This window comes from Malaclemys terrapin, chromosome 15, assembly GCF_027887155.1.
Source record: "Malaclemys terrapin pileata isolate rMalTer1 chromosome 15, rMalTer1.hap1, whole genome shotgun sequence".
Taxonomy (NCBI): Eukaryota; Metazoa; Chordata; order Testudines; family Emydidae; genus Malaclemys; species Malaclemys terrapin.
Window position 1 is genome coordinate 5085616 of NC_071519.1, and position 21943 is coordinate 5107558.

A 21943-nucleotide genomic window follows, 5' to 3' on the forward strand; every position below is an offset into this window, starting at 1 on the left:
ACTAGTGTAGACCAGGCCTTAGTATTGCAGCACGTCTGCATTTCAGTGTCCGTGACTCACCAGTTTGGCTTGTGCTGCTCTGAAATTCCAAATTCTACAGGTATTGACTTTTTCAGTCCTAGTTTCCCAAAGCGGCAGTGGGTGCTATGTACTATCTGAGATAAATGCCAAGTGACTGAGATCTGTCAGGGAACAAGGAGAACAATAATAGTTTCAGCCCAAGCTGTGTGCAGTAAAATGTTAAAAGAGCAAGATGACTTGTAAAAAGCTGCCTCTGGTGGCAGAGCTGTATCTCAGGGACCTCGTCTCAAACAGACCCGTATTTGGACCAATAACCCTTCCCTGAATGCCCATAAATCACAGAAAATATCAAGACCATTAGAATAAATGTGGCTTTTAGTGTAGTTAGAAAAATTGATCTTTAAACAGAAAATAATGCTTCCATCAACCTAGCCACTGCCTCTCGGGGAGGTGGATGACCTATGCCAATGGGAGACCCCTTTCCATTGCTGTAGTAATGTCTACATCCCCGGTCTGTCCTATCCCTTACTGCGCTGAATCCCACCAGTCCATGCTCACCAGTCCCAGCCTTCCTACAACTCTCATTGTGTCTGGGTGTCTCTCTGTGGTTAAGGAGCAGGTCCAAGGTGACTTCCCCTCTGGCTGGAGTCTTTACTTTCTGGGGCATGGGGTTACTGTGTCTGTGTTTTGGGAGCCCCTTTGATGAGGAGCTGTGACTGGGCTCCTGGGGGGGGGGGGTCAGCAGCAGCAGCACAGGGCCATTTGAGCCACCGCATACAGACCTCTGCCCCTTGAGCTAGTAGCGTAACTGAGAGCAGTAGGCTGTTCTGCATGTGGGCCAGCCACTAGAGGGGGTGAGATAGAGGATGCTGCAAAGTCAATACCACTGTGATGCTCTGTACCTCGGGGGGACACTCTACACCCCCAACTTCATCTTTATAAAATGATTGTGTGGTATCCAATGCAAAGTTTGTCATGTTGGGTGTCTTTGGAAGACTCATAATGCACTGAGCATGGTTGTTATAGTGATGTTCTAGTAATTGTTACACTAATGTTACAGTAAGGTTATAGGTTATAATTTCATGTATGTCGTTATGAGGTTGAAAATGTATCCTCAATGTATCCAAAGCAAGCCCATGCAAAAACTTTCCAAGAACAGAGAGGCAGTTCACACCTCGTCAAGGCATGGATGGGACAAACCCAGCCCAGCCTCACAGGAACAATGATACACAGGCTTAGGCAATAACAAAAGAATCTGTTAGACCCTTGAGGGAGTCACCCCCTTCCTTTGGGCAGTTTGGGACTGCAATGAGGTAATGCTCACCTGACTCTGAAAAGTGGGGGGCCAAAGCCAAAAGGAAAGAAAGGACATGATAAAAGGGAGAGACATTTTGCTCTCTCTCTCTCTTTTCCACCTACATCTACAGACACCACCACCACCACCAAGCGACTGAAGCTCTGATCAAAGGGGAGAGCCTGGCTGTGGTGAGAAACATCTACGTTTGTAAGGACATTGAAAGTGTTAAGATCAGCTTAGAATGATTTTGCTTTTATTTCATTCGACCAAATCTGACTGGTTATGCTTTGACTTATAATCACATAAAATCTCTCTTTATAGCTAATAAATTTGTTTATTCTACCTGAAGCAGTGCATTTGGTTTGAAGTGTGTCAGAGGCTCCCCTTGGGATAACAAGCCCGGTAAATATCAAGTTCTTTGTTAAATTGACGAACTCATATATGCTTGCAGTGTCCAGCGGGCATAACTGCAAGCCGGAGGTTCCTAGGGTTGTGTTATTCACTTGCAAGTACCTGGGAGCAGCTTACATGCCAGAGGCTGTGCGTGAACAGCCCAGGAGTGGGGGTTCTCACAGCAGAGCAGGGTCAGGCTGGCTCCCAGAGTCAAGGATTGGAGTGACCTAGCAGATCACCAGTCTAGATAACACCAGAGGGGAATATAACAACCACCTAGATGACAAAAAGTTTAGCCCGAACAGGGAAATTAGCTGGTTAAATGGGACATGAGGAAAATAGAGAAGTTGTCACCACTGGAGTAAAAGAAGTTCACATCGGCTGAGGATCTGACCCATTTACTCCAACGGAAGCAGGATTAACATCAGCTGGGGATCTGGCCCATCTGCTTGTCTTTTCCCCAATCCTGGTCGCAGACCCTAACAGCTGTTGCTGCCCCTCGGTCCCAGCTGTGAGGGGGGTGAAGCCCTTTCATTCTGCAGTGCCTAGTTCGCCTACATTTGAGGGACTTCAGCTGCCCTCTGTCCCGAGGGCCCCCCACTCCCAATACAGCTCCTACTTCTGCATGGGGCAGAAGAGGTTCTGCATTCTGCCAGGAAAGGTTCATTGCAGGGGGATGGGTCCCTGTTTGCCTGTTCTCTCTAGCTAGGACTGTCCAGGGTGCCCAGAACTGCGGTGTCAGAGCGCCGTAGTCCTGTGTGGAGCTGCCATTCACCTTCCCCTCCTTTGGTCTCCTCTTGAATCCAGCCTTTTTTCTTTCCACCACCATCATCCTAAACATGCTGCACTTGCCTCCTGCCCTCTGTAAGAGACAGTGTCCCTGTTGTGTGTAAATAGGCTTCTCTGTAACCTCTGTCTGCTTTCCCCACCCCATTTCCTCACTGTTCAGTCTGTGCTGATGTGGGTCTTTCTCTCTGGGATTCCCCCCCACCCTTCTCCTTCATCATTGAGCATCCTCCCAGGAAGCCCACGAGATTGGATTTTGAAAAGCACCAGGAGAGGGAGAGACACGTGTCTCTGCCCAAGAGGTGATGGTTGGGAAGTCTGAGGCTAGGTCTACACTACCCGCCTGAATCGGCGGGTAGAAATCGACATCTCAGGGATCGACCGATGGGACGCGACAATCGATCCCCGAATCGACGCTCTTACTCCACCAGCGGAGGTGGGAGTAAGCGCCGTCGACGGGAAGCCGCAGAGGTCGATTTTGCCGCTGTCCCTACAGCGGGGTAAGTCGGCTGCGATACGTCGAATTCAGCTACGCTATTCGCGTAGCTGAATTTGCGTATCTTAAATCGACCCCCCCATGTCGTGAAGACCTTCCCTAAGGGAGGGTTTTGCTGGTTGACCACGGTGGGGGAATCCAGGTGCAGTTGCCCTGAACGGTGACAGTGAGGTTACAGCAGGACTCTGCAGCCAGCACGGCCAGCTCCAACTACCCGCTGGCCAGAACTGCCACACAGTGTTTTTAACACAGCCTAGAGATCTCCTGCAGCTGAGGAAGGAGGAGAGCTGAAGACATGGGTAAAGGGTTTCCCCTCCCTCCAGTGGCAGGGGAGGGAGAGCAGTCATCTGCCATGGAGTCAGGACACCCCCTTCCAAATAATGTTACAGTGGGGGACAAGCTACCCCTCCCAGCAGAGACAATTTGTACGTTCTGATACAGGAAGGGCACAATGTAAACTTGGGGGGGGGGAGGGCACATGACTACCCCACATGTTGCCTCTGGAAGGAACCTTCCAGCCCCACATCCCTGGCCAGGGCAACCAATACCGCTGGCTCCTGGGGTGCTGGGGCCACAGGAGCTGGGAACACGTCTCTGGGCTGGCCCTGCCCCCGGGAGACTCAGAGCACCACAGTGTCTGCTTGGAACTCCAGCAACCTCGCGGTCACCTCAGCTGGGGAAGGGGGCAAGACAGATCCGCTTCTCACGCCGGCTGAGGGTAGCCACTCGGCGTAGGGTTGCCAACTTTCTAATTGCACAAAACCAAACACCCTTGCCCCACCCCAACCCTTCCACGAGGCCCCGCCCCCTCACTCCTTCAGTCGCTCGCTTTCCCTGACCCTCACTCATTGTCACTGGGCTGGAGCGGGAGGTTGGAGTGTGGTAGGGGGTGTTGGCCACAGCTGGGTTGCAGGCTCTCGAGAGGGGCGGGGGATGAGGGGCTTGGCGTACAGGAGGGGGCTCAAGGATGGGGCACAGGGTTGGGATGCTGGCTCTAGGAGGGAGATGGGGCGTGGGAGGGGGTTCTGACCTGGGACAGGGAGTTCAGGGTATGACTGCGGCCGGTTGGCGCATACCTCATGTAGCTCCCAGGTGGTGGCGCAGCGGGGCTAAGGCAGACTCCCTCCCTACCCTGGCTCCGCACTGCTCCTGGAAGCAGCCGGCATGTCCGGCCCGTAGGCAGAAGTTCGTCTAGGCGGCTCTGCACCGTGGGCACTGCCTATGCTCACAGGCACCACCCCCATTGGCCACAGTTCCCAGCCAATGGGAGTTGTGGAGCCAGCGCATGGAGCTTCTCTAATCGCTCCTATGCCTAGGGGTTGCAGGGACATGTAGCCACTACGGGATCCACACGGAGCCAGGGTAGGCAGGGTAGGCAGGGAGCCTGCTTTAGCCCGGCTGCACCGTTGACTGGACTTTTAACAGCTCAGTCAGCGGTGCTGACCGGAGCCACCAGGGTTCCTTTTTGTCCAAGCGTTCCTGTGAAAAACAGAACGCCTGGCAACCCTAACTCCAGGTCGCACAGCAGAAGCTGCTTGCGAGAGCGCCCAGATGGGAGGAAGCAGTGGCAGCCCACCCCCTCCGCTCCCCAACCAGGCCGGATGCTGGGGACAGGGGCCAAGAAAGCCGGAACCATCCCAGTACATTTCTGGCTTGCTTGGCCCCTTTCACCTCCATTTATAACCTTTCAAACCAGACCCCCCAACCTCACCTCAGCCTGATCAGACACAAGCCCAGGGAAAGCCAGACTGGTGTGACAGCAGATAAATCCACCACTACTACATATTTAGAGATACCCCACCCTTCCATCAATCTCTCATCAGGGAGACGCACTGCCCTGACCCACCTCCCCTACCCCCACTCCATGCTCCTGAAAGCCTGCACAGGGGAGCTCATTTTCCTTTGCGCTGCTCTGAGCCCCTAGGATGCAGCCAGAGCTGAGATGGGTGCCCCCTCCCCCAGCTGCTCCCATATGAGAACCAAAGGGTTAATGTAGAGGGAGCTGATAAGGCTCCGAGTTACACCAGCTGACCTCCACCCAGATACTCCACGATTCTCGCCCATGTAGCTTATTGAAAGACATGACTCAATATCCCTTTTATACATTTCATTAAAATGAAGAAACAAATAAAATGAAGAACACACCTCACTAAACCTAATTTATTTGTGACACCACTCAGCTAGCTCTCGAGTACACAATACAGTGATCACGTTCAGGTCAGATCAAAAAATCAGTCAGTAAACAACGATCTTGCTTTGGAATCAAGTCTTCACTTTAGCCAAATTATCACAACAATACAGCAGAAAATGAACCCTTGTTAAATCCTGAAACAGGAACCGAGGAGGCAGCTGTCCACTTAGTTATTAATCCCAGTCAGAGAACTTCACTCAGGCCGTGCGATCCACACTCAGCCACTTGAATATATCAACAATAAGCCCAATATATTGTTCACATTTAAGCCACAACTTCAGAGCTTCTACCTTAGATCTCACCAGTATGTGGCTAACCTTCTCCCAGTGGCTTCCAAGGACAAATACCTTAATACAGATACAGACCTTAATACACAGAATTTTAATGGTATGGATCTGACTGCTTAGGTTCTTTGAACTAATATTCAATTATGTGACCAAATGGCCTTCAGGAGAGAGAGAAAAACCCGCAACAAAGCGGTATAAGTCACTTTCTCTTTCATATAAAATGAAATTCCAGAGCAGGTTACATCTGATGACTCAAAAATCAGGAGAGCAGATTCCCCCGTCGCCTTCTCCTCTGATCCATTCAAACCTGCTTCACTCAACAGCAGTTCATTATTATGGAGTCGTGCTATTTTTTTTTAAAAAAAAAAGCTTCATCATAATAGGGAAAAACTGCCAACCTTCTCATCTGCAAACGATCTCAGCTCCGCAGGGAAAAGTCCAGAAGTGGCTCTGTCAATAGAGATAAACTGGGATTTAGTCTCGGAATGATCACACTGTGTTTGGGATCCACTGAAATTTCCCATCCAGGTCTGGGACACTCATCTCAGTCCTAACGGATTTAGGATCAATTTGCTATGAAGTGCAGAGACTCTTTGGGAGGTGGAGGCGGAGAACAGAGGTGGATAAACTCCATTGTGGCTCAGACAGACGCCAACGCTGCTGGAGTGAGCGGGCCTAGTGACGGCGATGGGGAAGGAGGTAATCCCGGCGACTCAACCCATTTCCTTCCGGTGTCGCAGAGGCTGAAATGATACATTTGTCCCAGTCCTGCTCCTCCTCTTTGTTATATTGAAATAGATTTTCAATAAGGGAAGTGGTAAAATGAAAAATACCTGCTGCCCAGCACAACCTGGACCAGCGTGAGAACATCTGGGAATGAGACAATCTGTCGCCAAAGGGGGAACTCGGTGACTCTAACAATCACTCGGCTAGTGCGGTGACAGTATAAATGTGCTGCTCAGGGCTTGGCTAGAGCAGGAAATGGGTGTGAATTAGGACAGTTCAAAGGGGAAGGTGCTAGCTAACCCCAACCCCTGTGCCTGGGCTATGTCAGCACGGCACACTTAGCAGGGTGTTTACATTAGGGTAGCTACCTCCAGCAGGCCGACTTCATGGAAAATCCTAGAGGGGGCAAACCCCAGAACGATTTTTGCTCAGTTTAGCTACTTGAGATCACCCTATTTCCCACCCCTGGGGCTGATGGACACTCCTGGCAGGAGAGACACACGCCCATGATGACTCACATTAGAAAGGAGTTGGTAGAAAGGACCAAAGGATTCACTCCAGAGAAGGGCGACCTGCTAAAGGAAAAGCAAGCAACTCACCTGGGGGAGCTGAGAGACCAGGGTGATGCAAATGGTACAATAAAAAAATCACTATGTGGGAATTAGCAAATGTCTTTTAAAAAATCTTTTCTCTGTCCTACACAAAGTTTTTATGGTGTGTATCTATCCTGTGAAATCGTTGATGCCCACAGTAACTCCTCACTTAACTTTGTCCTGGTTAAGTTGTTTCGTTGTTATGTTAATGATCAATTAGCGAACATGCTTGTTTAAAGTTGCCCAATACTCCATTATAACATTGTTTGGCAGCCCGCCTCTTTTGTCCACTGCTTGCAGAAAGAGCAGCCATTGGAGCTGGTGGGGGCCTGGAACCAGAGTGGGCCGGCAGCCCCCCCCTTCAGATCCCCTAAGTTCCTTGTGTGGCAGCCACCCAGCAGGCTATCAATTGCTGGGCAGTTCAGCTGTCCCTCCCCACACTGCCGTGTGCTGCTCCTGCCCTCTGTCTTGGAGCTGCTCCCAGAGACTCCTGCTTGCTGTGCAGAGGTGGGGGGAGAGAGGAGTGCTAATGTCAGCGTGTCCCCCTCCCCCCGCTCCTGTACCCCATCTCCACAGAGCGGGGGGAAGGGGAACATGACAGGGCTCAGGACGGAGGGAGCTGACAGCAGCTGCTATCTCAACTTCCTGATCTACTTAAAAAGGCAGTGTACTTAGGCCTTGTCTACACTACGAGAGTAGTTCGATTTTACTTAAATCGAATTTTTGGAATCGATATTGCAAAGTCGAACGTGTGTGTCCACACTAAGGACAGTAATTCGACTTTGTGAGTCCACACTAACGGGGAAAGCGTCGACATTGGAAGCTGTGCACTGTGGGCAGCTATCCCACAGTTCCCGGAGTCCCCGCTGCCCATTGGAATTCTGGGTGGAGCCGCAAATGCCTTCTGGGTAAAAAAAATGTGTCCAGGGTGCTTTTGGGTAACTGTCGTCATCCGTCCATCACTCCCGCCCTCCCTCCCTGAAAGCGCCGGCGGGAAATCAGTTCGCGCACTTTTCTAGTCAGTGACAGCGCGGACGCCACAGCACTGCGAGCATGGAGCACACTGCGACCATCGCTGCAGTTGTGGCCGCTCTCAACGCCTCGCAGCTTATCATACACCTTTCCCTGAGGCAGATGCAGATAAGTCAGGCGAGGAGGCTACGTCACCGCGGTGATGGCCTGAAGTCTGAGAGTAGCACAGACCTCTCAGAAAGCAGGGGACCCAGCGCCGAGGACATCACGGTCGCAATGGGTCATGTTGATGCCGTGGAACGGCGATTCTGGGCACGGGAAACAAGCACTGAGTGGTGGGACCGCATAGTGCTGCAGGTCTGGGATGAATCCCAGTGGCTGCGAAACTTTCGCATGCGGAAGGGAACTTTCCTGGAACTTTGTGAGTTGCTGTCCCCTGCCCTGAAGCGCAATGACACCCGGATGCGAGTAGCCCTGACTGTCCAGAAGCGAGTGGCCATAGCCCTCTGGAAGCTTGCAACGCCAGACAGCTACCGGTCAGTCGCGAACCAGTTTGGGGTGGGCAAATCTACTGTGGGGGTTGTTGTGATGCAAGTAGCGAAGGCAATCGTTGATGTACTGCTGCCAAAGGTAGTGACCCTGGGAAACGTGGAGGCGATCATAGATGGCTTCGCAGCGATGGGATTCCCAAACTGCGGTGGGGCCATAGATGGAACTCACATCCCTATCCTGGCACCGGACCACCAGGCCAGCCAGTACATTAACAGAAAGGGCTACTTTTCCATGGTGCTGCAAGCACTGGTGGACCACAGGGGACGTTTTACAAACATCTACGTCGGATGGCCGGGCAAGGTTCATGACGCTCGTGTTTTCAGGAACTCTGGTCTGTTTAGACGGCTGCAGCAAGGTATTTACTTCCCGGACCACAAAATAACTGTTGGGGATGTGGAGATGCCTATAGTCATCCTCGGGGACCCAGCCTACCCGCTAATGCCCTGGCTCATGAAGCCCTATACTGGCGCCCTGGACAGTGAAAAAGAACTCTTCAACTACCGGCTGAGCAAGTGCAGAATGGTGGTGGAGTGTGCTTTTGGCCGTCTCAAGGGGAGATGGAGAAGCTTGCTGACTCGCTGTGATCTCAGCGAAACCAATATCCCCATTGTTATAGCAGCTTGCTGTGTGCTCCACAATCTCTGTGAGAGCAAGGGGGAGACCTTTATGGCGGGGTGGGAGGTTGAGGAAAATAGCCTGGCTTCTGATTACGCACAGCCAGACAGCCGGGCGATTAGAAGAGACCAGCGGGACGCGCTGTGCATCCGGGAGGCTTTGAAAGCTAGGTTCCTGAGTGAGCAGGGTAACCTGTGACTGTAAAGTTTGTGTACAGAGAAGCCGAACCTGCCCCCGTTTCTTTACCCAGTTAATGTTGACTATCCTCTCCAGTTACATACCCCCTTCTCCCCCCCTTCCAACACACGTTTCGAAATAAAATCAGTTCTACTTTGTTAATGAACACCGTTTTCTTTACTACTGTTTTCGCGGGAATTTTTTAAAACTGGGACGCGGATTGTGGTGCGGAGCGGGTGTAGTGTAGTGACGCAAAGAAAGCTTCTAAACTCAAGGATTGACAGGCTCCGCTGTGGTGGGCTGGTTCTTTCAACGGAGCCTGTCACCCCTCCTGATCGGGACTGTGTGTATGGGGGGGCTATGTGACTTTGTGGCAGGGGGAGGACGGTTACAGATCTCCTGCTGTGTGGCTCTGTGATCCTGCATAAGGACCGCCGCTTAAGATCTGTAACTGCCCTCCCCCGCCACAAAGTCACAGAGCAACCCACCCCCCACTACAGAACATGAAAACCACCTCCCAGACTGACCAGGGCAACTAGTCACTGCACTGTGTATGTGCCCTGCTGCTGTGCCTGCCCCCGCCTATGTACCCTGCCAAAGGTGACTGTCCTGTCCAATTACCATCCCCCTTTCCCCCCCTCCTCCAAAAGAACATGATGGAAACATTAGTTAACAGAAACATATTTTTTATTATCAACTACACATGGAACTGGGAGGTGAAACTTGGACGGGGGCTTGTGTCAGGCGGGAAGGAAAGAACTTGTCAAATTTTGGGGAATGAGAGCCTTCTGCTACTAGAGCTCTCTGCAGGGGTGGAGTGAGAGTTTGCGTGGACTCTGCCGCCTCTCCTTCTGTGCACTTTGGGTGAGGGGGGTATGGGACTTGGTGGCGGGGGAGGGCGGTTAGAGATGGACTGCAGCGGGGCTCTGTCCTCCTGCCTCCGTTCCTGCAGAACATCCACAAGGTGCCGGAGCGTGTCCGTTTGCTCCCTCAGTAGTCCAAGCAGGGTTTGAGTCGCCTGCTGGTCTTCCTGCCGCCACCTCTCCTCCCGATCCATGTTTGCTTGCTGCATTTGGGACAAGTTCTCCCGCCACTGGGTCTGCTGTGCTGCCTGGGCTCGGGAGCAGGCCATAAGCTCTGAGAACATGTCCTCCCGTGTCCTCTTCTTCCTATGCCTAATCCTCGCTAGCCTCTGGGAGTGTGATGCCAGGCTAGGTTGTGAGACCGTCGCAGATGGGGCTGTGGGAATGGGAAAAAGGGAGTGAATTCCTCAGAAAGATAAATGTAGTTGTGAATAAAGAACATAGTCTTTCTCTGTGAACAAGACCATGCACAGCACCTATCACATGCGCACTCAGCACAAGGTCGAATTCTCGGCCTTCGCATTCAGTGCCTGGGGTCTTGCACAGCACATTTGAGAACCGTGTCAGGACAACGGAATTTCTGTTGCAGGCAGACATGGTAAGCCGTAGACTCGTGGCAGCTTAAAACTTTAATATTAGCAATGGCCTCATTTCACATTGAAATCAATGTCGGTCCCTGCTGCCAGCAATCCGGCAAGCAGGAACTCTGCTCCTGTCCCACACCCTCGCGGCTGTCCCCGGGAATGATCCCTTTCGGCTGCCCCTCTCCCGCCTCCACCGCGTGGCTGCAAACCAGCGGTTACAGTTCTGTAAAGGAACGGTAAAGCAGTCCCAACACTAACATTCCCCTACCTCATTCAAAGCAGGTCACCATGAGCGACATCACCCTCATGAGGATCTCTGACAGCGAGAAAGAGAGAATGCTCTGGGAAAGCCTCCAAAGACCAGGGCCGTATGCCGCCCTGCTGTGCAGAGCAATGATTCCCGAGTACTTGCTTGTCTCGTGGCGTGGCAACGTGTCGTACTACGGAGGACCCAATAAGGCCGCTCTCCCCAGGAACCTAATGCAACGGATTTCCAATTACCTCCAGGAGAGCTTCCTCGAGATGTCACAGGAGGATTTCTGCTCCATCCCCGGACATATAGACCGCATTTTACTCTAGCTGCTGTAGCAGTGACTAAACAGTAGAGCGGCTTGGGCAGGACAATCATGCAAAACTGGACATTGCTAGATTTTTTTTTCAATAGTTGCACTGCCCATGACTGAACCGTTAAGCGCCTAGGGCAAACTAATCATGAGAAACCCATTTTTTTAATTGTTAATATTTCTGTTCTGTTAAAAATAAATGTTTAGATGTTTACAACACTTACTGGCTGATCCTTCCCCAGATTCTGTGTCCGGGGTAACGGCTGGGGACGGTTGGTAGGGGATCTCTGTAAGGGTGATGAAGAGATCCTGGCTGTCGGGGAAACCAGCGTTGTGAGTGCTGTCGACTGCCTCGTCCACCTCTTCTCCTTCCTCATCTTCCCCGTCCGCTAACATGTCCGAGGATCCGGCCGTGGACAATATCCCATCCTCAGAGTCCACGGTCACTAGTGGGGTAGTGGTGGCGGCCGCACCTAGGATGGAATGCAGTGCCTCGTAGAAACGGGATGTCTGGGGATGGGATCCGGAGCGTCCGTTTGCCTCTTTGGTCTTCTGGTAGCCTTGTCTCAGCTCCTTGATTTTCACGCGGCACTGCGTTGCATCCCGGCTGTATCCTCTCTCTGACATGTCTTTAGAGATCTTCTCGTAGATCTTTGCATTCCGTTTCTTGGAGCGCAGCTCGGAAAGCACGGACTCATCACCCCACACAGCGATGAGATCCAAGACTTCCCGATCAGTCCATGCTGGGGCCCTCTTTCTATTCTGAGATTGCACGGCCATCACTGCTGGAGAGCTCTGCATCATTGCCAGTGCTGCTGAGCTCGCCACAATGTCCAGACAGGAAATGAGATTCAAACTGGCCAGACAGGAAAAGGAATTCAAATTCAAATTTTCCCGGGGCTTTTCCTGTGTGGCTGTTCAGAGCATCCGAGCTCGTACTGCTGTCCAGAGCGTCAACAGAGTGGTGCACTGTGGGATAGCTCCCGGAGCTATTAGCGTCGATTTCCATCCACACCTAGCCTAATTCGACATGGCCATGTCGAATTTAGCGCTACTCCCCTCGTCGGGGAGGAGTACAGAAGTCGAATTAAAGAGACCTCTATATCGAACTAAATACCTTCGCGGTGTGGACGGGTGCAGGGTTAATTCGATGTAACGGCGCTAACTTCGACATAAACGCCTAGTGTAGACCAGGCCTTAGAGTTGGGTCAGTGTACTTAAAGGGGCAATGTGCTTCTCTCTCTCACACACACACACACACACACACACACACACACACACACACAGTGTGTGTCTTTGTTTCTCTCTGCCATGCTGTGTGTCCTCCCTCCATTCAAGCTGCCTTATAGGGTGTGAGGCTACATTAATAACAATGTGATAACCCTTGAGGGCTCACCCGAGTGCTAGTTCATCATTTAGTAAGGCATTCCTTGGGAAATATCCCACCCTCTGACTTCACCACCTCAACCAAGCTTCACAATCATCACTGCTATGTACAATATTAAATTGTTTAAAACTTATACTATGTATATATAAAAATATAGTCTTCTGTGTGGTGAAAAAAATTTCCCTGGAACCTAACCCCCCTCATTTACAATAATTCTTATGGGGAAATTGGATTTACTTAATATCGTTTCACTTAAAGTAGCATTTTCCAGAAACATAATACAACATTAAGAGAGGAGTTACTGTATTAAGGTGTGAGCTCCAGATGAAACTTTTCCCACACTCACAGCATTCACAGGCTGCTCTCGTGTGTGGATCCTCTGATGATTAATGAGACTTGAACTCTGAGTGAACTGTTTCCCACACTCACAGCATGTATAGGGTCGCTCTCCTGTGTGGATTCTCCGATGAATAGTAAGCCCTGTGCTCCAAGTGAACTGTTTCCCGCACTCACAGCACTCATAGGGGCGCTCTCCTGTGTGGATCCTCTGATGGTTATTAAGGTCTGATTTGAAAGAGAACCTTTTCCCACACTCACAGCATTCATATGGTCTCTCTCCTGTGTGGATCCTCTGATGTCTAGTAAGGGATGAGTTCTCAGTGAAACTTTTCCCGCACTCACTGCACTCATAGGGTCTCTCTCCTGTGTGGATCCTCTGATGTTTAATAAGGCCTGAGTTATGAGGGAACGATTTCCCACACTCAGAGCATGTGTAGGGGCGATCTCCTGTGTGGATTCTCTGATGATTAATAAGGCCTGAGCTCTGAGTGAACTTTTTCCCACACTCAGAGCACTCATAGGGTCGCTCTCCGGTGTGGATTCTCTGATGATTAATAAGGCCTGATCTCTGAGTGAACTTTTTCCCGCACTCACAGCATGTATAGGGGCGCTCTCCTGTGTGCATTCTCTGATGATGAAAGAGGCCTGAGCTCTGAGTGAACTTTTTCCCACACTCACAGCACTCATAGGGTCTCTCTCCTGTGTGGCCTGTCTGATGTGTGATAAGGTTTGATTTCTCACTGAACTGTTTCCCACACTCGCAGCATTTGTAGGGGCGCTCTCCTGTATGGATCCTCTGATGTTTATTAAGGTTTGATTTGAAAGTGAAGCTTTTCCCACACTCACATTTATACGGTCTCTCTCCTGTGTGAATCCTCTGATGTCTAATAAAGGATGAGCGCCGAGTAAAGCTTTTCCCACACTCACAGCACACATAAAGTCTCTCTCTTGTGTGGATTTTCTGATGTTTAAGAAGGGCTGAGCTCTGAGGGAACGTTTGCCCACACTCACAGCATTCATAGGGCTGCTCTCCTGTGTGGATTCTCTGATGTTTAAGAAAGGCTGTGCTCCAAGTGAACTGTTTCCCGCACTCACAACATTCATAGGGGCGCTCTCCTGTGTGGATCCTCTTATGTATATTAAGGTTTGATTTGAAAGTGAACCTTTTCCCACACTCACAGCATTTATATGGTCTCTCTCCTGTGTGAATCCTCTGATGTCTAATAAGGGATGAGCTCCGAGTGAAGCTTTTCCCGCACTCACAGCACTCATAGGGTCTCTCATCTGTGTGGTTTGTCTGATGTTTAGTAAGGCTTGATTTCTCACTGAACTGTTTCCTGCACTCACCACATTCATAGGGTCTCTCCCCCATGTGGCTATTCTGATGTTTAATAAATTTTGATTTCTCAATGAATTGTTTCCCGCACTCAGAGCATTCGTAGGGGCGCTCTCCTGTGTGGATCTTCTCATGTTTAAATAGGGCTGAGCTCTGAGCGAACGTTTGCCCGCACTCACCACATGTATAGGGTCGCTCTCCTGTGTGCATTCTCTGATGATTAATAAGGAATGAGCTCAGAGTGAACTTTTTCCCGCACTCACAGCATTCATACGGTCTCTCTCCTGTGTGGATCCTCTGATGTCTAGTAAGGGTAGAGCTCCGAGTGAAGCTTTTCCCGCACTCACAGCACTCATAGGGTCTCTCTCTTGTGTGGCTTGTCTGATGTGTAATAAGGTTTGATTTCTCACTGAACTGTTTCCCGCACTCACAGCATTTGTAGGGCTGCTCTCCCGTGTGGATCCGCTGATGTCTAATGAGCGTGGAGATCAGAGTGAAGTGTTTCCCACACTCAGTGCATGTGTTTTTTCTCTCTTCTGTGGGTATTCTCTGCTGGGCTGTGATTTCCTTGGAGTTCTGGTGAGTCCCCTGACAATTAATGGATTTGCTCACTTTCTCCCTGGGCTGGATTCCCTGCTGCCTCTCTGGCCTGTGCTGACTCTCACAGGTTTTCCCCCTCACATGACACCTGGACACATTCCCTTGGGATCCTTGCAATAATCCCCCATGTGCTTCCACTTGCTCAGCATCTTCCTGCTGAGGATTCAGCTCCTTGTTCTCACTCACCATCCCAGCACCTCCTAGGACAGAGAGAGAAACGTCATAAACAGAGGTAGAAAAGGGAAAATAAAACCAAAATTATAGCTGGAGAGACAGAAAAAACTCCTCCCCTTAGGGGACAGAGGAGGGGAACAATTCTGCCTCCACATCCCATCATGTAGGGAGCTGCTGCCAGGTGTCAGTGAGGATGGGTAGGAAGCCGGGAGGGATAGCTGCCCATAGGGTACAAACCCTCCTGGGGATACTCCTGAACTCCGAGAGCTCCCAAGGCCTTTTCAGGGAGTCCCAGCTCCTTCCTTCAGGCGAGGAGAGTTTCTAAATTGGTTTAATGATCCCTCACCTGCGTAGACAGCTCTCAGGATCTCGCCTTCCTCAGAGCCCTGGAGATCCAGGACCCACGGCTCCTCCCCTTGTTCCAGTTGGGAGATCACATCAGGTTTGGAAACAGGAAACCCTGCTGAGGGGACAGAAAATAAGGGCGATCAGGGGAGTTCATGGCACATTTCTCACAAAGAAGAGTCTATTGGTTTTAACCCAGCCCATTGTAAAGCAGTAAAACACTTGGGGAAGCTTCCAAGGTGCAGGGCACTCTGCATATGAGGGATTTAACTATCCTCATCTCTGCTGGGAACACACACAGCCAGACACTCCTCAGCAAGGGGCTCCTAAAACACAGAGTCAGTAACTCCGTGTTCCAGGAAGTAAAGACTCCAGCCAGAGGGGAAGTCACCCTGGATCTGCTTCTTAATCACAGAGAGAAAGGTTCTCCCATGAGCATAGGTCATCTACCGCCATGAGAGGCAGTAGCTAGCTCGATGGAAGCATTATTTTCTGTTTAAAGACCAACTAGTCTAACTACCCTAAATGCTACATGTTTATTCTGATTGTCTTGAAATTTGCTGGGCAAATTTTTCATGGGCAACTTCTTCATCACAGTCATTTGTCGGTGCATAGCACTGAATCCGGGGGATGTGAGACTTTGTGCTGAACTGCCCTGTGCCCTGTTCCCAGAGGGTTCTGTAGCGGGGAGGGCAGAGTGTTAGTATGTGGGTCACTGGCTTGTCGGGGTGATGCTGAAACAGGGCAGAGTAGAGGTTGCATTGTGGGGATGCCATGAAACTTAACTCTGCATTTTCCCTTCTAAGAACCAAGGGGATGGGAATCCTTACCCAGCGAGGTCACATTCTCATAGTTCTCCTGCATGACATCTCTGTAGAGGGCTCTCTGAGTGGGGTCCAGCAGAGCCCCCTCTTCCCTGGTGAAATACACAGCCACCTCCTCGAAGGTCACCGGCCCCTGAAAGAGCAAGAGTTCAACAGTCAGTACCTGCTGCCTCACTCACAGCCCCACTATTCAACGGGAAAAGGAGTCAATCAAATGGAAGCTCTGGGTGGCTTGCAGTCAACAAAGTCCTACCCGCACACCGCTCATAAGAGCGGCCATACTGGGTCAGACCAAATGTCCATCTAACCCAGTATCCTGTCTTTCAATACCAATACCAGGTGCCGCAGAGGGACTGAACAGAGCATGTACTCATCAAGTAATCCATCCCCTGTCGTCCATTCCCAGCTTCTGTCAAACAAAGGCGAGGGACACGATCCCTCCCCATCCTAGCCAATAGCCATTGAGGGACCTAGCCTGCACGAACTTATCAAATATTAGAGCATCCAGAAAACATGAGGGTGAGGGCACAAAGAGAGAGCCCCTTCTGTCCCAGGAGATCCATCACACTCCTACTAGTCTGAGACTGATACAGGTGATGGGAGTCCCTAGCAGGGTCCAGTGAGAGCTCCCTGGTAGAATCATAGGAGATTGGGGTTGGAAGAGACCTCAGGAGGTCAACTAGTCCAACCCCCTGCTCAAAGCAGGACCAATCCCAACTAAATCATCCCAGCCAGGGCTTTGTCAAGCTGGGCCTTAAAAACCTCTAAGGATGGAAATTTCACCACCTCCCTAGGTAACCCATTCCAGTGCTTTACCACCCTCCTGGTGAAATAGTTTTTCCTAATATCCAACCTTGACCTCCCCCACTGCAACTTGAGACCATTGCTCCTTGTTCTGTCATCTGCCATCACTAAAAACAGCTGAGCTCCATCCTGTTTGGAACCCCCCTTAAGGTAGTTGAAGGCTGCTATCAAATCCCCACTTATTCTTCTCTTCTGCAGACTAAATAAGCCAAGTTCCCTCAGCCTCTCCTCATAAGTCATGTGCCCCAGCCCCCTAATCATTTTCGTTTCCCTCCGCTGGACTCTCTCCAATTTCTCCACATCCCTTCTGTAGTGGGGGGACCAAAAGTGGACGCAATACTCCAGATGTGGCCTCACCAGTGCCGAATAGAGGGGAATAATCACTTCCCTCGATCTGCTGGCAACGCTCCTACTAATGCAGACCAATATGCCATTAGCCTTCTTGGCAACAAGGTCACACCGTTGACTCATATCCAGCTTCTTGTCCACTGTAATCCCCAGGTCCTTTTCTGCAAAACTACCGCTTAGCCAGTTGGTCCCCAGCCTGTAGCAGTGCATGGGATTTTTCTGTCCTAAGAGCTTGGACTCTGCACTTGTCCTTGTTGAACCTCATGTGATTTCTTTTGGCCCAATCCTCCAATTTGTCTAGATCACTCTGGACCCAACAGCACTTGCACCAGGAAGTTGTCCTCTTCACTCTCCAAAAACTTCCTGGATTGTCTGTGCACTGCTGTATTGCTCTCCCAGCAGATGTCAGGGTGATTGAAATCCCTCATGAGAACCAGGGCCTGTGATCTGGAAACTTCTGTTAGTTGTCTGAAGAAAGCCTCCTCTATCTCATCCTCCTGGTCTGGTGTTTACAGCAGACACCCACCATGACATCACCATGACATGGGTAGGAAGCCCAACACCCTCCTCATTGTGAGGAAGTAGATATGAGGGGGGGGGGCATCTCCCCTAAGCCTGACTTGTGGGTGACCCCTTCATATCTCACAGCAGCTGCTGGTTAGTCGGGTCAGGCTTCAGCACTGGAAGTCTGGTCTATTTTCCTAGCCCAATCTAGGTGGGTTGTTTCCTCTTCCACAAATTAGGGCATTTCAACCTCCGAACCTCATGGGTCTGTTCCTAGAATCTAGGCCACTTATTAAACAACTCCCAGCAGGTTTGCCATACCCTGTCCTCCTCCCTTTCTCCACCCTGTGCATTTCCTGCCCACTCCAACCTCCAGACCAGTCTGTGCAAACCTTCCCATCTCCTGTGTATTTGCTGTCCCTCTCCTCCAGTAGGAACTCACCAGCAACACCGCAATAATCCCTACCTGAACTGGCTCCTCTGCAGCCATTTCTCTCCCCTGTCCCATGGGAGGACGGGATGAGCTGGAGCGAAACACGGACGTCATTCTCCAGCCTGTCTGGTTGAGAAGGGCAGTTGTGGAGGTTTCAGAACAGGCTTTAGTTAATTTCACATCACTATTCCCCCAGGCTCTTTCCCTGCAGACAGACACCCTAGATTCTGCCACGCTGGGAAAATACTTGATAGGTAATAATGAGAGAGACAAGGAAAGCACTAGAGGGAATTTCTATCAGCATTTGAGAGGGAAGTGGCACAGACAGGGAAAGTGTGGGTGGAGGATGAAGCTTCCCCTAAGGGAGGCTAGCTCCCTGCCTCGCCTCTCCAGCCCCAGACCCCGCTCCCTCCCCTTCACCCCATCTCTCCTCTCCTCGGAGGGGCACAGTGGGCAGGGAGTCTCGTGGGGGAGGGCGAATGAGGAGGGACCCAGTAGGAGGGCGAGAAGTGCCCGGGAGGGAGGCCTGGGGGGGGGGGACGGGCGGTGAGGAGGGACCTGGAAGGAGGGGGCCTCTGGTGGGAGAGGGGGGACGAGGAGGGACCCGGTAGGTGGGGGCGGGTCTGGCCCGGGAGGGGGAGGCAAGGCAGGACTCAGCGGGAGGGGAAGGGTCTTGCAGGGAAGGGGAGTGAGGAGGGACCCGCCGTGTGGGTGGGCGAGGAGTACCCAGGCAGGAGGGAGCATCTGGCGAGGGAGAGGAGGGACCTGGAGGGGGAGGTGGAGTGAGGAGGGACCAGGCAGTCTGGGAAAGGGGGATCTAGTAGGGGAGGGGGGATGTGGAGGGACCCGGCAGGCGGGGAGGGGGTCTCGCAGGGAAGGGAGGTGAGGAGAAACCTGGGAGGTGGGGGAGCTTACAGAGGAGGGGGGGGTGCGAGGCGGGACCTGGCTCCTGGGGAAGGGGTCTCACCCAGAAAGGGGGGGTGAGGAGGGACCCGGCAGGTGGGGAGGGGCCTGCTGGGGGAGGGGGAATGAGCCAGCACCTGGTGGGCACGAGGCGGTGTCTCTCAGTGAAGGGGGGATGAGGAGGGACCTGGGGGCCGGCGGGGGGGGGGTCGAGGAGGGACCCAGCAGGTGGGGAGGTGGTCAGATGGGGAAGAAGGAGGCCAGGCGGGACCTGGCTGCTGGGGAGGGGGGTCTCACTGGGAAGGGGGGTTGAGGAGGGACCCAGCTGATGGGGCGGGGTCTGGCAGGGGAGGGGGTCAAGGAGGAACCTGGCTGACGAGGTGGGGGATCTGGCGGGGGGGCAAGACAGCACCCTGTGGGGGGGGTGTCTCTCAGGGAAGGGGGAGATGAGGGGGGACCCGGCAGGTGGGGGGGATCTCACCAGGAAGGGGGGGGGGAGAAGCGACCTGGCGGCCATCGGTGGGGGGGGTCTCTCAGGGAAGAGCAGATGAGGGGGGACCCGGCAAGTGGGGGAGGCAGGCGAAGAGGGACCCGGGGGCCGGGGGAGGAGTCTGGCGGGGGAGAGGGGATCCGGCAGGCGAGGGGGGGTCTGGCGGGGAAGGGAGCGAGGCTGGACGAGGGGGCAGGGGACCTCCCAGGGAAGGGGGGCGAGGAGAAACCCGGCTGAGGGGGGGGGTCTGGCAGGGGAGGGGAGACCCGGCGGGCGGGGAGATTCTGGTGAGGGAGGGGGAAAGAGGGGAGAACCAGCAGGCGCGGGGGGGGGGGGGGAGTCTCGCAGGGGAGAGGGGACCCGGCAGGTGGGGGGGGCGAGGCGGGACTGGGGGGAAGGGGATCTCGCAGGGGAGGGGGTCGAGAAGGAGGAGGGGGGTCTGGCGGAGGCAGCGGACGGGGGAGACCCCCGCAGAGGGGGTGCAGCGGGCCCGGAGGGTCTCACCAGGCCGTGGCGGGGCCTCGGGGAAGGGGCGGAGCAGGGACGGGAAGAGGCGTATCCGGCAACCCAGGACGAAACGGAGTTTCCCACGTGTGGAGAATCGCAGGGGTAAGACCCCCGAGTACAACGGCGGAGCCTCCCCCGGGAAACCTCCTGCGTGATCGGGTCAGTCCCTGCCTTGAATTCCCCTCCTGCCCCTTCCCCCGGGGCATTTACTGCTTGCATACAGACAGTTCAACCCCCGCTTCCCCTCCCTGCAACTCAGGCTGCTGCCCCCCGCCCGACACCCCCCGCCGGGCCCCAGTCTCTGCCCCCCCAATCCCAGCGCGGCCGGGGGCAGACCCTCGCTGCAGCGGCTCCGCTCTGGCTCAGGCGGCCCCAGGCTGCTGGCAGCACATGTACAACCAGGGAGCAGATCCCCGGGGGCTGCAGCGTCTGAGCTCCCTGGGGCAGAGAGTCACTTTCCTGCCCGGCCCCAGCACGTCCCCCGGGGGCTCTCGGTCACCTGGAGTCTCTGGCTCCGGGGCTGGTTCCCCCGGGAGAACGGCCCCTCCCCGGCTGCCCCGTGCCCGATCTCCGGGCTTTGTTCTCCCCAAGTCCTGCCGCCTGCTTCCTCCAGCCCGCCCCGCTCCCAGCTGCTCCTGCCCCTTCCTGTGTGTCCTGCAGATACCAACCCGGGCTGCCGCCATCTCCCTGCCAGAGAGGAGAGAAGGGGGAGGGGTGTTAACCAAAGTAGCCTGTATTCACACCCTGCACCCTATTGTAATAATCTCTCTGCACACAGGCCTTGTGAGGTAGCCTTTGAAAATTAATAACTCTCTGCTTAATAATATCCTGGGGATATGTATGGAGCAACATTATGCAGAAAGTTATGGAAACCCCTTATACTTATTACTTCTGGTGTCTTACTTACAACAGTCCTGGCTAATACATCGCAGAATGATGTTGGCTTTTTTCCTTTGTATGCTGTTACTTGTTCAAAACCAGGCAGTCCTGCCTAGGCAAAAGTTATTAAGCAGGCTTGTCCTAATCAAAGAATGTGCATCTGTCTCAGTTTACATGTAAGTAGCAAACAGACCCATCCAGTCAATAGTGGGAGGAGATTGCAGGAGACTGAACAATTTGGGTTTCTTGCCAGATCCTGGGCCTTATTCAGGGTTATCTTACACTTCTGTGGGAACTGAGAAAAATGGGAACTGGGTATAGCATTTATACCCTTCCTTGTTAAGAGTATGGCTTTATACCATATTTAATCCTTTACCCTGGTTATAATAAGGTCCATAACTGCTTTATGTGGCCTTTTTGGCTGTCCAAAATTAAGTGTCAAATATTAATATTCATGATTTGCATCACTTATTTCTTAATAAATCCTATTGATCAATGCAGTCTAGCTGCTTAGCTGCTGCATGGTAACTGAGTTGCTAATGCCCCCTCCCCTCACCCGCTCCCTTCTTGCAGAATTCTGTGGGGTGCTATCCCTGGCTGCAGTCACTCGTTTGCTACCAAAAATGAGCATGCAAAATATCTCCTTCGGCCTACTCTATTTTGCTAAATCCCAGCCTTTAGCATAACTACTCCCACAAAGCCTTAAACGAATAGAATAGGCCCTTAACTGTAACAAGCTTAATAACCCATTCACTTATGTTCACCTATTTGCCCTCCCCACCCCGCAAGTTCCAAGCTAATGAGCGATGTACCCCTACCAATCTTACACTCCCATAATGTCATTTTACCCCTAGCAAGCATAAAATCACCCAGGAGACATGAGGCAGGTCATAGGTCGTAAAATCAGGCCAGGGGTCAACCCTTGGCCCCTATACATGGGCTGTGTCTTCACAG

At 52.5% G+C, this 21943-nt stretch overlaps 2 protein-coding genes across 9 annotated transcripts in view; one reads left to right on the forward strand and one right to left on the reverse strand.

The window, feature by feature from the left end:
* Nucleotides 1-5139: 5139 nt before the first annotated feature.
* LOC128822974 (zinc finger protein 420-like) lies at nt 5140-20808 on the reverse strand. 8 transcript variants are annotated; one of them, XM_054004901.1, is made up of 6 exons: nt 20610-20808; nt 18244-18332; nt 16128-16254; nt 15299-15412; nt 12933-14978; nt 5140-5817 (listed from the first exon to the last, which is right to left on the reverse strand). In XM_054004901.1, exons 1-6 carry the CDS (start codon nt 20791-20793, stop codon nt 5609-5611), a joined length of 2769 nt encoding a protein of 922 aa, XP_053860876.1. In that variant the 5' UTR covers nt 20794-20808; the 3' UTR covers nt 5140-5608. The 8 variants fall into 8 exon arrangements, with proteins under 8 accessions (XP_053860876.1, XP_053860879.1, XP_053860875.1 ...); XM_054004904.1 differs by having other exon boundaries at nt 13101-14978; nt 15299-15415; XM_054004900.1 differs by having other exon boundaries at nt 15299-15415.
* Nucleotides 20171-21943, forward strand: part of LOC128823069 (uncharacterized) — a 28020-nt gene continuing 26247 nt past the window's right edge. Inside the window, exon 1 of the transcript XR_008441654.1 lies at nt 20171-20269. The gene's annotated coding sequence lies outside the window, so the exon portion shown is untranslated. The remainder of the gene's footprint in view (nt 20270-21943) is intronic.

Coding starts and splice junctions, on each gene's coding strand:
- LOC128822974 (XM_054004900.1), bottom strand. CDS start 20,793: ATGGCGGCAGCCCGGGTTGGTATCTGCAGGACACACAGGAAGGGGCAG. Junction 16,255..18,243: donor CTGCAGAGGAGCCAGTTCAG/GTAGGGATTATT, acceptor TTGCTCTTTCAG/GGGCCGGTGACCTTCGAGGA. Junction 15,416..16,127: donor TGAGAATGTGACCTCGCTGG/GTAAGGATTCCC, acceptor CTGTCCCCTCAG/CAGGGTTTCCTGTTTCCAAA.